This window comes from Sphaeramia orbicularis, chromosome 22 (genome assembly GCF_902148855.1).
Source record: "Sphaeramia orbicularis chromosome 22, fSphaOr1.1, whole genome shotgun sequence".
Lineage (NCBI taxonomy): Eukaryota > Metazoa > Chordata > Actinopteri > Kurtiformes > Apogonidae > Sphaeramia > Sphaeramia orbicularis.
Genome location: NC_043978.1, coordinates 49,665,808 through 49,683,411, shown reverse-complemented (window position 1 = coordinate 49,683,411; position 17,604 = coordinate 49,665,808). Strand labels below are relative to the sequence as shown.

General features: G+C 38.4%; 1 protein-coding gene across 20 annotated transcripts in view; it reads left to right on the top strand.

The window, feature by feature from the left end:
• Positions 1 to 8,213, top strand: part of tnika (TRAF2 and NCK interacting kinase a) — a 173,396-nt gene extending 165,183 nt beyond the window's left edge. For 10 of the 20 annotated variants that reach the window (XM_030126401.1, XM_030126398.1, XM_030126394.1 and 7 more), the window contains 4 exons: positions 197 to 214; positions 2,581 to 2,740; positions 5,074 to 5,213; positions 7,917 to 8,213. In XM_030126401.1, coding sequence (XP_029982261.1) covers positions 197 to 214; positions 2,581 to 2,740; positions 5,074 to 5,213; positions 7,917 to 8,000 — 402 coding nt within the window. In that variant the 3' untranslated portion in view covers positions 8,001 to 8,213. The remainder of the gene's footprint in view (positions 1 to 196; positions 215 to 2,580; positions 2,741 to 5,073; positions 5,214 to 7,916) is intronic. The other 10 variants (XM_030126409.1, XM_030126407.1, XM_030126402.1 and 7 more) reach the window with 1 other exon arrangement.
• Positions 8,214 to 17,604: the final 9,391 nt, after the last annotated feature.

The window sequence follows — 17,604 nt, the reverse complement described above, 5'->3', positions numbered from 1 at the left end:
CAGATGTGTCGACATTCAACCGTAGCCTCCGTTCAGCTACACGACATAGCACGGCCGTGGGCGCACACTCCATGTACGGCAAGATTCATTATTAATGAAGGTGCTTTACCGCTGAAATGGTTTTACTTTACTGTTTCTGCTTTTCATCATTCTTTGCTTCATCTTTTCTTTCCTTTCCTCCTGTCCTCTCTTCCAGTGTGGCAAAGAGATGAAGGTGACATCCTGCCATTGACCCTTTAGACTAGACCAGTAGCTCTGTAGTGAAGCTCTGTAGTGAACATGCAGCAGTACTACATGTGTCCGTGTGCAGCACAGTCCATTAGCATAGAGTTTTAATGTGTGACTAGCTAGACGTCAGTGTGCGTGAACAAATTCATCTGACCCGTGGAAGGTATAATATCCTCAGATGATTCCGTCTGGGTTCAGTCATTTGAATTGAATTGAGTAGAATAATGTGTGAGTTTCCAAAAACTAAATAGAACTTGATCTGTTCTGTCATTTGATACAATTTGTACAATACTTCCTGAAAATGATCAGGAAGACTCCTTGTGTAATGTAATATTCTCCATGGGGAAAGATGAATTTTTTCATGACTTCTGTTTTGTTGACTGATATAATCCCTTATTGTGCTCCTAAGTGTAGCTGTGAGACACTCCTCATGATGGCACAAAGAATGAGGTTTGTCTCTGGGCTACACTTGAGATAAAATATCCACATTCAAACTATGTCTGTGTGTGTGTGTGTGTGTGTGTGTGTGTGAGGTACTGTGTACACTCATTCTGATGTTTCTATTCAGGTAAAAAAAAAAAAAAAAAGGGCGAAATTATTGTGCAAAAGTCTTAGGCTACCATTAGGTTTGTTGTTTTAGCAATGTTAAAATGGCCACATATATGCAATCTCAGTCACTGTATTAAGATACAACGAAAGTTTCATTCAGTACATGTCAAATTTCATTGACTCTTTGGACTACTATTTGTCATGAGAAAAGAAGCCACACTAAAGCCTGACTCGTGTTTTTTAACCCTTTCATGCATGAATTATAAGAACCTTAGTCAAGATTTTTTTTCCTGAGTGTTTTTATTCCCTTTAAGGCTTGAACAAAAATAATGCGATTGAATTTTTTTAATGAACCTATTTTTCATGGAGTTATAAAAATGTCCACTCAGCTGGACACCATGTGTTTAATTTTTGAAGCAAAAAAACATGCATTTAAAATGCAATAGAAATCAGAAAGTAATACACTGTTTGAAAACTATGAAATAAATTTTTTTTTAATGTGGCTAATCTGATGTTTTCTCACATTTTATAATACTCTTAATACTAGTCATAACTCAGGCGAAAGACATTCATTTTGTCTTCTGTAATTGTACTTCTCTTTTTTCTTTTGTTCAGACAAGGTATAGTTTTTTAGATGTTACCTGCTTGACAGTTTCGACTGTGACTCCAGTCTTCCTCAGAAGCGTCATCTGACGTGCTGCTGACGTGTCATTTATCAGCTGGTGGGCTCGACGGACCAATCAGAGCCCGTCGAGCCGACCGTGCCTCCTCCGCCTTGGGTGGTCTCTGGAGGAGGGACTCAAAAGGAAAAAGCAGAACAGGAGAACTTAAAATCAGCAATCACAGATCACTGCAGAAGACACAATCACATCATGGACTGGGATAAGGGCACAATCATAACATCTGAAAAGAACAAACTCAAACGTTGGATCAAGGAGGCAATAGAGATCAGGAAGCGGGCGAGCGGCACCATCAACCGGGATGAGAGGGCGTACACCCTCTCTCACACCTGGGATTCCCTCCTCCAGAGACCACCCAAGGTGGAGGAGGCGCGGTCGGCTCGACGGGCTCTGATTGGTCCGTCGAGCCCACCAGCTGATAAATGACACGTCAGCAGCACGTCGGATGACGCTTCTGAGGAAGACTGGAGTCACAGTCAAAACTGTCAAGCAGGTAACATCTAAAAAACTATACCTTGTCTGAACAAAAGAAAAAAATGTATAGTCATAACTCAGTTCATGGAGATAATATGCAAAGAAAACCCAAACTTTTTGTTTAAGAAAACTGTTAATTACAGTCTAATAACAATTAGCAATTGCTTTACGCTCAAACATGTTACTGCAGATCAGGTTGATCAAGAACCGCAAAGTTACAGTCATGGTATGAATTGCAGTGTATGGGATGGTGCTGATATGGAACTAAAACCAAACCCATGAATATACAAGAGAACAGCTGTAGAATAGCTGTCCACTTTAGTGACCACTATGCATGAAAGGGTTAATACTGTGCACATATTTCCTGTGTTTTCTTGTATCTTAATAAAGTGAGAGAAATAAAAATGTCTGCTTCTTACAACCTGCAAAAACAACAAATCTAAAGTGGCCTAAGATTCCTCCCCAGTGCTGGATGTCATGTAGTTCAGTTTTCCTGATGGTCTTCACGTTTAGCAGCCTAGCCAAAGCCCATACCCTCACTCTTAGAGGACTGCAGAATGCCAACAACACAGCAAAAAAGTCAGCCAAACTTGGCAAATATTAATGTAGATTATGATGTGACTCTGAAATACTTTTGTGTGCGTATTAGATCCAGAGCCAGGTGACGCCCCATGCCATCGTGGTGCTCCCTAAAACCGATGGAATGGAGATGCTGCTGTGCTACGAGGACGAAGGTGTCTACGTCAACACCTACGGTCGAATCACCAAGGACGTGGTGCTACAGTGGGGAGAGATGCCTACCTCTGTTGGTACGTCCCATCCACAGCTTCATATTTGGCTCATTATATAATAAAGTTCATGACGTTAAATGTCAAATCTTGCTTTATCTCAGGGGTGTCAAACTCATTTTGGTTCAGGGGCCATATTCAGCCCAATTTGATCTCAAGTGGGCCAGACTAGTAAAATAATGGCTTAATAACCTATAAATAATGACAAATCCAAGTTTTTCATTTTGTTTTAGTACAAAAAAAAATTAAATTATGAAAATATTCACATTTTACAAAAGAGATGTGGAAAAACCTGAAAAAACAGAAATTTCATTTGAAAAATTAGTGCAATTTTAACAATATTATGCCTTGACTTCTTATTTATACATGTACATTACACACAATGTTCCATAAACATTTGGTAACAGGCAGAATATTGATAAAATTTTGGAGTTTGGAACTAAAATTTGAACAATTTCTACAATATTCCATCTCTTATTATTAACACAACTCCAGATCACAGTGGATCCATAAATGCACCAAACATTTAGTAACAGGCAGAATATTGTTAAAATTGCACATATCGGGTTGTTCATCTTTGTTTTTTATTTATGCATTTATTTGCATTTTATTGTGAAAGAATAGTTTTGTAAATGTTAATATTTTCACAGTGTAATGTTATTTTTTTCACTTAAATTTTTCCACATAATTTTTCACAAAGAAAATTTGTCGTTGTCATAATTTATGGGTTATTGTGTTGTTATTTTTACTGGAGATCACATTGGTCTGTATGTGGAAACTGAACTGAAATGATTTTGACAACCTGGACTGTTCAGGTTAATTTTTGCACTTTCATCCCCGTTGGCCGGAATGGAACCTTTGGCGGGCCAGATTTGGCCCCCGGACCGCATGTTTGACACCTGTGCTTTATCTTGTCTTACTGCATCAGTAAAAGAGAGTTACTACCATTTATAATCTGCAAAATTGAACCTTATCGTGAAGTGTAAAACTGAGTATATTTTATTACTGAGTCATTATCATTTAAGATACAACCTAAGTTCTGGTGCTGTCGGGTATGACATAAGCAAAGCAATGTTTAATTTTCATCATGTGTTGCTTGTGGAGGTTTGTGAGAATACATTTGCAGCTGTGTAGGGGGAAAAGAAACTGTATAATTATACTGTACTAAAAAAAAAAAGAAAATCTAATAAAAACTAAGTAAAAAAAAGAATCAGTTTGTTACATCAATCTGCAACAGATGACCAGAGCAGCCCAGCAGGAACAAACAGGGGATGGGGTTAAAGTCTGAGAAGGATAGCAGAAATGGATTAAACTGATCAGAAGCAAAATAAAAAGTGAGCCGCAAATAAACGAAGGAAGAGAAACTTTGCTACAAACACACACGTGCTATAATTTCTTGTCCTTTACTGCCCCCTAATGGTGATGAGGGGCATTGAACTGTTCTGGGAGAGATGATAAAGTGAACTGTCAGTAAAGATAAGATGTTCATTAACCCTTTCATGCATGAATTATGAGAACCTTAGTCAAGTTTTTTTTTTTTCCCCGAGTATTTTTATTCCTCTTTAGGCATGAAAAAAACAATGCGATTTAAATTTTTTTTAATTAACCTATTTTTCATGGAGTTACAAAAATGTCCACTCATTTGGACACTATGTGTTTAAGTTTTGAAACAAAGAAACATGTATTTAAAACTCATCATCAGAAAGTGATATACTGTGTGAAAACTATGAAATAAAAACATTTTTCTTGCAGCTAATCTGATGTTTTCACATTTTAACATACTCTGATACTAGTTATTATTCACTTCATGGAGATAATACACCAAAAAAAAAAAACTTTGTGTGCAAGAAAGCTGGTAATTACAGTATAATAACAATTAGTAATCGATTTACACTCAAACATGTTACTGGGTCAAAACACAGTAATGTCCCGTCAGAGAGCGAACTGTAATTGATTGCCATTCCAACATTTATTTCAATATAAAGTAGCTTCATGTTATGGATAATCCCTTATGGTCCAACTAAAGCAAAAATTAATTTAAAAGTAAAAATGTGGGTCATTTAGCAACACTATTCTGTCAAATTGTCTCTAAAATGTCCCGTCAGAAAGATTTTGAATACCGTGTTTTGACCCTACTGCAGATCAGGTTTATCAAGAGCAGGAAAGCGTCCACTGTGTTTGTTGATATGCAAATAAAACAACAAAACCCATGAATATTGAAGAGAACAGCTGTAGAATAGCTGTCCACTGTAGTGACCAGTATGCATGAAAGGGTTAAACCCTGTTTGTTTCTTTTTTTTCTGTTGGAGACCAGTACCTCTGATGTTGTTTTTTTTTGTTTGTTTGTTTTCCAGCCTATATTCATTCTAATCAGATTATGGGCTGGGGTGAGAAAGCCATAGAGATCCGCTCTGTGGAGACGGGTCATTTGGACGGAGTCTTTATGCACAAGAGAGCCCAGAGACTCAAGTTCCTCTGTGAGAGAAATGACAAGGTAAGAGGCACAGTTACATTAAGCTCTGTGTTGATGTTTTATGCATATGTAAGGCTTGGAAATAAGCAGTGAACAAACAAATATTAAGCTGCAAGTATAATGTATTCAAGTTAATCAAGAACACATATTTCCTTCCATAAGCTTTTGAAATCTTAGGTTGGGCGATAATGATACTGAAAAAATTTTTCAAAAAATCTGTACTTTGCAGAAGTCCACCATTAGGTTTGTGGTTGTGTGGTTATTAATAGCAGACAGATGCATTTCTCTGTCGGTGTACCAAGATACTGTTGAATATATCGGACATTTTAAGTCACTATGTAGTAATTTTTAGTCCTTTTTTTGAGGTGAGACAATATGAGTTTCTGCTCTAATCTGTCAAAAATGTGTTATTGTTTTGGCTGCTTTTTCTCCTGTGAGCAGAGGTCACATTAAATACTGGTTTTAGCTTGTAGAAGTCATTTATGTGCACATATTAGCTGTTTTTTCTCATGGTATTTTGACAAGGAGACTGATTTTATGTATCTAATAATATTATATAATTATCAAGCATTGGCTGTGTTGATATGGAAGAAAATTCTATCGTAGTTACCTCCGCCAAGGAGGTTATGTTTTTGCCAGGGTTTGTTTGTTTGTTTGTCTGTCCGTTAGTGTGCAACATAACTCAAAAAGTTATGGACAGATTTGGATGAAATTTTCAGGGTTTGTTGGAAATGGGATAAGGAAGAAATGATTAAATTTTGGTGGTGATCGGGGGTGGGGGGGCCCACTTCCAACAAACCCTGAAAATTTCATCAAAATCTGTCCATAACTTTTTGAGTTATGTTGCACACTAACGGACAGACAAACAGACAGACAGACAAACAAACAAACAAACAAACAAACAAACCCTGGCAAAAACATAACCACCTTGGCACGGGGGGGGCCACTGAGATCAGCCTTGGCGGAGGTCTGCGCTCTCCGAGTGCTTCTAGTTATCATTACCTCCGCCAAGAAGGTTATGTTTTTGCCAGGGTTTGTCTGTCTGTCTGTCTGTTTGTTTGTCTGTCCGTTAGTGTGCAACATAACTCAAAAAGTTATGGACAGATTTTGATGAAATTTTCAGGGTTTGTTGGAAATGGGATAAGGAAGAAATGATTAAATTTTGGTGGTGATTGGGGGTGGGGGGGGCCCACAGGGGGGGGCCACTGATCGGCCTTGGCGGAGGTCTGCACTCTCCGAGTGTTTCTAGTTACTATTGTCTCCTTATACAGTTTTAGATATGAACATTAAGATTGGTATCAGTTGTGTATTTTTAAGACAATATAATAAAAAATGCTATATTTCCTCAAAACAGAGAGTCAAGAGAGTTAGGCCTCTAATAACAGCTGGGGTTGAGGTTGAGATGAACAAATAAAATAATTTTCTAACAGGATGTATTTATTAAACTTCAGAGAACTCTTCTTGCCTTTGGTCCACTGACACAGATACTCGGTGCATGACTTGCATACCATGTGTGGTGCCCAAACTTTATCTTGGTCACCAAGTTTAATACCAAAATAAGATTGGTAAACACACTGTATGAAACTTGTGACTTGATTCCTGTTAGGTACAATGGTGTATTCACCGCAGATGTAGCAGAATACGTCAGGCTTATTTTTGCAAGATCTTCTAGTCGAAGCCATTTCATTCACCTGTAATATTAAAAAAAAACATTAATCATAAATTGGCAAAAGTAAAATCTTCAGAACTCGTTTATTGCAAGAAATATGAAAGACTTTTGTATCATATGATGTGAAAATGCCCATAAATGTAAGCAAAAATGTTAAAAAGCCAATATGTAGCATAGTTCAGAAAGTTGACCTGATTGAGTAAAATTAATGTGATTTTTGGATTCAGCACACCAAAATTATCCTAAATCAGCTCAAAAAACTTAAACAATAAATTTGTTGTTGACCAGTGTTATTTTTACAGTTTGGATTGTTTTATCACCCAGCCCTACACAGAGCACACAGAAGATGTATTACACTGGGTTACAAAAAAATGTTTTTTGCAAGTTGTCTAGGTTTTTTCAACTAAATTAGGACCATTTTGCACCGCTAAATCCAAAAATGACATCTGTTTTTCTCAATCAGGTCAGGGGTTGTTTTGCTAATTTGATTTTGAAAAATTTGATCTTCTCATAAAATTGATTACATTTTTGTGACTTTATCAGTTGATTTTTATATAGTTCTCACCCAAAATAGGTTTTAAGAGAAAAAAAAAATCATTTTCTAACAGGATTCCTGTTAGGTACAATGGTGTATTCACCGCAGATGTAGCAGAATATGTCAGGCTTATTTTTGCAAGATCTTCTAGTCGAAGCCATTTCATTCACCTGTAATATTAAAAAAAACCATTAATCATAAATTGGCAAAAGTAAAAACTTCAGAACTCGTTTATTGCAAGAAATATGAAAGAATTTTGTATCATATGATGTGAAAATGCCCATAAATGTAAGCAAAAATGTTAAAAAGCCAATATGTAGCATAGTTCAGAAAGTTGACCTGATTGAGCAAAATGAATGTGATTTTTGGATTCAGCACACCAAAATGATCCTAAATCAGCTCAAAAAACTTCAACAATAAATTTGTTGTTGACCAGTGTTGTCTACTCATTCACCCTTTATTGTAAAAGGAGTTTCATATTTTCTGATGACGTGTTCGTGCTTCTGTCTCCTCTCTCCAGGTATTCTTTGCCTCAGTGCGTTCAGGAGGTAGCAGCCAAGTTTTCTTCATGACCCTCAACAGAAACTCTATGATGAACTGGTGATGGCTCGTCCCTCACGTCTTCACTCTGCCTCACCCCTTCCCATCAGCCCACCCACCCACCCCCATACCTTGGCCTACCCATCACGGCACAGCTCACAAATGCAACGATTTTTATGTTTCCTCCCACCTCCGAGAGGCCAGACGTGATCCCTGTGACACTGAAAAGACTATAACAGTGTAGAAAAAAAAAAAAAACCTTATTATAGAAGAAGAAGAACAAAAAAAACAAAAAGACAAAAGATGAGTTCTAAACGAAGAGACATGCTACCCAAGGTTATATCGGGACATGCAGAAGCCATTGTTATTCTACTGACTGGCAAACTGGTGCCACTGTCTTTTCAGATATTCTCTTCCTCTGCCTGTCTGTCTGTCTATCTGTCTGTCTGTAACTGTTTTTCCTTTTTGTGTCTTTCTCTTTTCTCTCTAAAAAGGACTAGTGCGTTCAAGTGTTCGGAAACTGTAAATCCACTGTAGATCTACTCATTCTACCTGCCTCACATTCTTGTCATCGTTCACGTCTTGCTTTTGCCACCTATTCTTTTTTTCTTTGTCCTCCTTCACGGTCGATTCAATCACTTTTTTTTTAAGTCCTCTGAAACCCATTTACCTTACCTTATCTGCCACATGTGGGTTTATTCATTCACAACTTCACCCTCTGAGGATGGAGGAAGAATAGACTAATAAGATTTCACGGAAATTTCAAAGTATACTCCTGAATACATGGAAGGAGGGGAGCGGAGGGGCCACCCATCATCTCTCGATGCCGCAATGATTTTCTTGCTCCCTTTGTCACTCCCCTCCTTCCTCCACTTCCTCCTCCTTCCCGCCATCTTCTGAGGCCCCAGGTGAACTGAAGTGTGATTAAGCATTCGATCGGATTCTGCTAGGGATGCACCGATACCACTTTTTTCCAAACCGAGTACGAGTACTTACATTTGAGTACTTGCCGATACCGAGTACCGATATGAGTACTTAATAATCCCATTCCAGTTCTTAGTTCCTTTTGTAAATGTGCTTTATTGTCGTTGTCATTAGTCTGACTAGAACAAAGTGCTGCTACTGACATTTAATGTGTTGGAATGAGCGTTTCTCAATTAATCCACCAGGGGGTGCCGCTCTGAATTAACCATACTGGACAAATACCACGAAGAAAAGTAAAGTTTTTTGAGAAGAAGAAGAAGAAAGTCAGTAATAATAAACATGGAGACGACAGAAGTAACACTAATGTGATACTAATATTGCAGCGTTTTCGCTGGTAAGGTTTAAAAGCTTAGCTTCAGCAGGAAGAGAAAAGAGAAATGAATGATAAGTTTTGTTTTCACTTCTGCTGGCGGTGGTCCGCAACGCTCCATACCCCTGGCGGTTCCTTGATTGATTGATTGATGTACAGGGTGGGGAAGCAAAATTTACAATGAACATTTAGTTGTTTTTTCTCAGCAGGCACTACGTCAATTGTTTTGAAACCAAACATATATTGATGTCATAATCATACCTAACACTATTATCCATACCTTTTCAGAAACTTTTGCCCATATGAGTAATCAGGAAAGCAAACGTCAAAGAGTGTGTGATTTGCTGAATGCACTCGTCACACCAAAGGAGATTTCAAAAATAGTTGGAGTGTCCATAAAGACTGTTTATAATGGAACGAAGAGAATGACTATGAGCAAAACTATTACGAGAAAGTCTGGAAGTGGAGGAAGCAACAAAAAAACGTACCAAAGCTTTTATTAAAGCTCTCAAATCCAAAATCCTAAAGGATCCAACCGAATCCATGAGAAAAATGGCAATTGAACTTGAGGTCGACAACAAGACCGTTAGAAATGCAGTAAAATATGATTTGAAGATTTAAATTCTCATGACTTTCAATAAACTAACTGGTCATACACTGTCTTTCAATCCCTGCCTGAAAATATTGTAAATTTTGCTTCCCCGCCCTGTATTTATTTCGAACATGAATGTCAGACAGAAGAAAATAAATAAACAAAACACTTCAACATAAGACATATACTACGTATTTGAAAAGGAGTGAGAAGAAGTACAGTACAGTACGGTAGAAGTACAAGAAGTTCCTGGTGGTATTCTCTGTCTGGGTGTGCATCCACCAGCACCTGGAAAACAGATGGAATGTACGCAGAGGACGGACAGAACGCTGTGTCCGTATCTGTCTGTAACTTTACTTTAATCATTGTCATTTATTTGGTTAAATCTCCACACTCTTCACACATTATTCCTCCTCGTACCTGCTGCACTGAACTGTGAATGTGACACAGCCATAAGTGGTATCGGTGCGTTTCTATTAGATATCTTTTACGAGTATAAATACAAGTACACACACTGAGTATCGGAGCCGATGCCTGATACTGGTATCGGTGCGTCCCTGGGTTCTGCTTCTAAAGACATGAATCAGTCAGTCTGCAGGCTCATGGCGTTGTGTATGCAGAGATGATGTCTGTGTCCCTTTAAAGTGAAATCACTGGTCCTTGACGTCCTCTTCCCCTCATCTCTTCCTCTTTGTCTCTTTTTCTCAGTTTCGCCACAGTTTCCTCTTCTTTCAAACTCTTTAAACTCTGAAGGTGCTGCATCAGATATACTGTAATTTTAACTGAACAACCAGAGTGTCATTCTGTGCGTTAGACATACCTTTATTTTTTTTTTCTCTCTCTCTCTTCTGTTCTTTTCTGTGTAACAGTTTGGGGTCAGTCTGTCAGTCTTTAAAGCTTGATGAAATGTACAGCACATGTGTGTTCCTGAATCATAAATGTCTGTTAGTGTGTGTGTGCGTGTGCGTGTGCGTATGCGTGTGCGTGTTGAAATGAGTCCCATTCGAGTCAAAGTGGGAGTCAGATCGTGACCCTGAAACCAATGTGCAGAAAAAACAATAAGGGTCAATCAAACTTTTACCTTAACACGATCAAAGCGACACTGAGTGGGTTTACATGCAGATTTATGATTGGTGGATCTAAACACCGTGCATTTATACATAGGCAATATATAAGCAGTTGATTTATGAAGTATGTTTTCTGTTTGTGTGTTGGCAGTGTTACTGTAGGGAATATGAACACACATAGAACGGCGTATCCTGACTCGGCAGGGTATGAGCTCGTATCCCCAATGACCGTGTGCATGTGATGACGCTTACAGACCTTTTTCACGTCAGACATTTTGGTTTGCAGAGGCAGGAAACACGCGGCTGTAACTGGTGTAATGAACATGGCCGTGCCGCGTTCAGGGGCTGCGATTATGTGGACAGTTATTGTAGGTGTTGATCTGGTAAATATGTGGTTTGGCTAAAATTTACTTAGGGGGTCAAATGAGTGGCCGTTTTTGTCAAAAAAAAAAAAATTGTAAGAAATGCATAAAACTGTGTTGAAATAATGCTAATCCATTTGTGCACAGACTACTGATATTATTTGACAGTGGAAGCTCTATTTTCAGAAATATTGGATTTGGAATAGCACGTGTATGTGAAAACTTCTGCTGGTGGACGGACGTGACATTACCCATGATGCTCTGGTCAGTACCAGTACTTTATTAGGAATAAACTTATAGACTTACTATTGCTAATTCTCCTCTTATTCATAAATGTTAGTATTGTGGATCTAAAACATTAACAGCTGACACAAAAACACAAAATGTGTCAGTGGACGGATGTGACATGGTTGTTGTGGATCCCATCATACTGATGCTCTGCAGCCATGTCACCGTTTACACTAATGATCCCTGTGTAAAAACTAGGATCAGAATTATTTATTGTATAGTTTATCATCATACTACAGAGGAAATAACAATATAGAATTGTTATTTCTTTATAAAAATGCTTATTATTAGAAAACTGTTGATTTCAAAAGTGACGTGTGACATTCTTCATGTATGTATTGGCGTAACATAAGCAGGATGGATCAGCACCATACTCCATATTGAACCTGTAAAAATAAACCGTGATATGTAGGATAGAATCTGGGAAGAAAAACTGGGGAATCTAAAAGAACAGAATATTTGTTTTTCAGGTAAATTCAGTTCAAATATAACTTGGCCATTTGTGACGTGAAAATATAACATTAATTGTGATGAAATTGGACATTTTTGAGCTGAAAACATAGTTCATATGAGCATCAACATGTTGAACAGAACTGAAATCCAGTCAATTTGCAGAACTTGCATTTACCAACACAAAGTTCCTTTGGGGATTCACTGATATTGATTTCTTATGCACAAAGACAGAAATAAGACCTCGAAGCAAATTTTAGCCGATTTACATGTGCACTGCAACAAGTATAACTTTACTGACTTGTCCAGTATATCATGTATTTTTGGCTGTTCTGCTGGAAATGTAAGAAAAAGTAGAATTTGTTTCCCAGCTTTTTATTCGTAATACGACTATGATGAAACCATAACATTTCCATTTTTGATGCATTCAGCAAACAGTAGATCTTTTAACATCTGACATATACGTTGTCTCCGGCTGCAAACCAGTTTTGTTTGGTGCTACCATGTTTCAGTTCCTCCTGGAAACTTGTCACATGACATAACGTTACCTCTCCAAAAGTGCAGAAAGATAGGAATGACTGGATCTACTTTTTACATGATTAATGTTTTAATATTAGGTTTAACTGCTTTAAAGTTACTTTTTCCACATAAAGCAAAGTTTGAATAATATCCAAAACTAATAATTTATGGTGCTACCAGTCCTAGCTGGTCTTAGCCAGGAAGCTGCTAGCAACATTACTAAAGCGCTGGTGGTAGCACTCATTTCCCATCTTTAATAAAGACATGAAAAACAGGATGTAAACACAATTTAGTTCGAAAGGTATCAAAACCCTGGTACTACCTGTATGCTGCTTAATCAACTGAAACACGTTTATTTTTCTGAGTTAACGTCAAATTTTTTTTGCCAGTTCGCTGTAACCAGTGAGCACCCATTAATTGCAGTGACGTGCAGTGGGGTTCATGGCTGGGGAGGCACTGACTCTTTCAGAGCCAGATCTACAAATATATGGTGGCCTGAGAAACTGGAATAGAGAGAGCGAGCAAAAGGAATGGCCTGGGTGTATGGGCTCTGCATCAAGTCAGCATAGGTAGACTGGCAGGAACTCAACAGGAAACCTTCAAAAAGAGCCATTTCAAACTAAAAATTAAAAAAAAGTTTATGGTCTTACCTTTATTTGTACATGAAATCCATGTGCCGATCCTGGTGAATTAAAGTGTATAAAAAAGAACGAAGAAGATTATAAGCGCATGAATCTGGACTCACAGGTGCCATCTATCATGAGGCAGGGGTAGTGTTTGCCTCCCCTAGTGACTTTTTCACTGCGGTTTTATGATTAATCTGCGAGCCTAAACACATTACAGAAATACATTCCATACGTTATGCAGATTATGGAAGGATAGAGCATATAATCAGAGTGTTTGAAAGCATTTTAACTGCGATATACAGAGGGACAGCCACACAATATTTTCATCGGGTACCAGCAGAGTTCATGAGGGGAGGAGACAGTTCTCCTGGAGGCACAGCACAGCGCTGCCTCACGGCGCATCTCCTCCCTGAATTTGAACAGAGCATGTGGAAATTCTGCTATTCTAATTGACAAAAAAAATAATAATAACAATATTGGATTCGAACAGAAAATGAGTTTATAGGACATACCAGCTGACAACTATCAACATTTATTATATTTTATAGTCAAGTTTTTTTCCTTTTCAAGATTGACAAGGCCTCCCCCTGCCTCCTCTGACTGCACGTCACTGATTAATTGAGTAAAATACTGATTTTTTTCACATCACAAAACTAACTGAACAGAGCCATAGTAGAAGTTCATGAACACCGATGGTTTATCTGAGTTCACCATCTGAAATGTCTGCTGTGTACAAGGTCTGCTGCGGCGTCTTTTAGAATCACGGTCCTCTGGAATTGGTTCTTCTGATTCTTGGCTCCTAACTGTTTGTACAGTGCCTAGCATGATGTAAGCAAAACGTAACTGGAGGCCAAAAAAGAATTGTTCACATTATAGAGTTAATTTTGTTGCCTATACACTTACTTTACATGTTCTTTTTTTTTTTTTTTTTTTTTTTTTTTTTTTGCTAGTTTATTACTTAACTTTAACACCGTTTCGATGTTATTTCCCTTTTAATGGAGATGTACATTAACAAATTTAAGACTCGATTTATTCTTTGAAAGGAGTCATTTTATATGGTATGTTAAAACCACTCGGATTTCTCTCTTAATGTTAGGTACAGCTGAGTCTTTACAGAAGCGTATAGTTCAGGGTTCTAAAACTGTTGAGAACTTTTGGACGACTTATCCACATCGGAGAGCACTGTAATGCGAGTTAGTGCTTTTAGTTCTTGGTGACTCGACTGTGCACGTTGCACTGTGTTTGGACTGTGTTTAACAAAAGGGGACACAGAAATAATAGTCCACATTCCCCATTGGTCGTCTGGATCAAGTCTCTGATGTGTTTAATTGACTTTTGTGTTCTGTTTTCAACCGTACGCCAGTTGCTCCCGTGCAGCATTTCAGTTAGGTTCACCAATCTGTGACTTGGGGGGCAGGCTGACATTTTAGCAATAAAGAGCTGAGCTAAAGAAACCACTGTCTTCCCAGTGTGTGTGCAAACGAACGGTAATGCACCGGTGTGTATTTGTGTGTGTGTGAGTGTGCGGTTAATGAACGAGTGTGAATGGAGCGTTGTTATTATGACTACGTTGTCCATCTGTGGAATTTGCTCCCAATCGGAAACGCTGACAAGTCATTACACTGAGGACTCTCCTTTCAAAGACAAAAGCCACTGTATTCTTTATTCATTTTTATTTCTTGTTTTTTCTTTTATTTTGAAAGAGCATTACTAATGTCCTGTTTCGGGATTTATTTGTTTTGTAAAAGAGATGCTGTAAGAGAGAAATAAATAAAACTAGAGCATTACGGAGCTGTGTGTGTTCAGAGTCTTGGTTTTTTCTGTACCTGTTGTTTTTTTTCTCTTTTTTTTTATTATTTCAAATTATACATTTACACAAACATGTACCCATACACAGGGAACTACACAGACACAACATATACAAACAAACCGTACAACAAACGTACCAAACCCCCCTCAAAATCAAATTCAAATCGTGAATCCTAGCCTACAAAATTCTCAGTGGGTCTGCTCCTACCTACTTAGGTGCACTGATAAAAGCTTATGTTGCCCCACGACCACTCCACTCGTCTGGGGAACGTAGTCTGGTGGTCCCCAGACCTTGTACAAGACAATCCAGGCTCTTTTCATGGGTCGTTCCATGTTGGTGGAACGCTCTACTGAGTACTGCGAGAACAGAGGCATCCCTGCCTATCTTCAAGAAGCTCCTGAAGACCCAGCTCTTCCGAGAGCACCTCCTGTCCTAGCACTGGCAGACATTCCATTTTAAATATTTATTAATACCTCCGCCAAGGAGGTTACGTTTTTGCCAGGGTTTGTCTGTCTGTTTGTTTGTTTGTTTGTCTGTCCGTTAGTGTGCAACATAACTCAAAAAGTTATGGACAGATTTGGATGAAATTTTCAGGGTTTGTTGGAAATGGGATAAGGAAGAAATGATTAAATTTTGGTGGTGATCGGGGGTGGGGGGGCCCACGGGGGGGGCGCAGACCAGAAAATTTCATCAAAATCTGTCCATAACTTTTTGAGTTATGTTGCACACTAACAGACAGACAAACAGACAAACAAACAGACAGACAAACCCTGGCAAAAACATAACCTCTTTGGCATGGGGGGGCCCACGGGGGGGGGCCACTGATCAGCCTTGGCGGAGGTCTGCGCTCTCCGAGTGCTTCTAGTTTAATGAAGTTTTTCCCAGGATTATCACAGATTCTTCCAGGATTATCTCTGAACCTGCTGCGGTGGTCCTGCCTCTCTCCTGCCTTCATCATCACCGCTCACTTATCCTCAACTGCCTCCATGTGTCTCCCCCTACTCCCCCCTTCTCCCCCTCTCCCCTAGTCTCTATCTCTATCGCTCTCTCTTTTTCTCTTTCTTTACCTTCTCTCTTTAACCCCAACTGGTCCAGGCAGACGTCCATCCTCCAGGAGTCTGGGTCTGCTCCAGGTTTCTGCTGTTTAAGGGAAGTTTTTCCTTCCACTGTCACCGGTCACAAGTGTTTGCTCCTGGAGGATTCTGTTGGGTTTCTGTAAATTGGCTTAGAGCACAGGTGTCAAACATGCGGTCCAGGGGCCAAAACCGGCCCGCCAAAGGTTCCAATCCGGCCCACAGAATGAATTTGCAAAATGCAAGTTAGGGCATCGAACTCAAAAATAATATCATAATAACCTATAAATAATGACAACACCATTTTTGTTCTCTTTGATTTAGTGCAAAAAACATTAAATTATAAAAATGTTTACATTAATAAACTATCCTGTCACAATAAAATGTGAATAACCTGAACAAATATCAACAACCTGAAATGTCTAAAGAAAATTAAGTGCAATTTTAACAATATTCTGCCTGTTATTAAATGTTTTGTGCCTTTGTAGATCTGATCTGTAACGCATATGTAGAAAAAACGATAAGTCGAGGCATAATATGGATCAAATTGTACTTATATTTCTTAACAAATTTCATTTTTTTCAGGTTATTCACATCCTTTTTGTTTGGATAGTTTGTAAATGTAAATATTGCCATAATGGAATGTTATTTTTTTGCACTAAAACAATTTGGAGTTGTCATTATTTACTGGCTATCATGCTATTAGTTTACTGGTCCGGCCCACTTCAGATTAAATTGGGCTGAATGTGGAACCTGAAAGAAAATGAGTTTGACCCGCCTGGCTTAGAGTCTGGTTTTGACCAACTCTATAGATAAAGTGTCATGAGATAACTTTTTGTGATCTGGCGCTATATAAATAAAATTTGATTGATTGAGTGATTTGATTGGTTTTCCCCTGTAAGTCACCTTGGAAAAAAGCAACTGCCAAATGCATAAACATAAAAAAAAGGATAGAAAAACAAAAAAAGCAACAAGATAAATAACGTTATCAACTCCTCTTTACAATACTCAGGACTGAGTCAATACAGTGCAAACCAACAACACATGTCTCCATCAAAAGGACGTAGGTGACAGCAGGACACTCTGGTTGACAGTAGAGAAAAAAGGATTCCATTGTTGATAAAAACAAATGAATTTGTCCACGAACAGAGAACTTCGTACCTGTTTTTACAAGCGTGCACATTTGTATCACGGTTATCATTGACGCTCAGACTTTGGCCAACCTTCCAAGTATATCATTAACCATAATGGTGTGTGTGTGTGTGTGTGTGTGTGCCAGATGGCTATACTACTATCACACTATATAACTTCTAATATGAATAGTAACATGCTTTGTCGTCATGTGTTTAATTTCTGTCAGTATTCCATCATTCATTTTTACATACACCATATCCAGTCATGTATGTTTTGCATTAACATGGAACACATCCCATAAGAACCTCTTTCGACTACAGCCCAGATTGTGTCACTGCTCTGTCACTATAATTAGGATTTCATCGTTTTCACTGGGAAATGTGAGAAAACATTCGAACGATGCTTTCTAATTTTTTGTCAGATTTGGTTTTGTGTGTGTATGTGTGTGTGTGT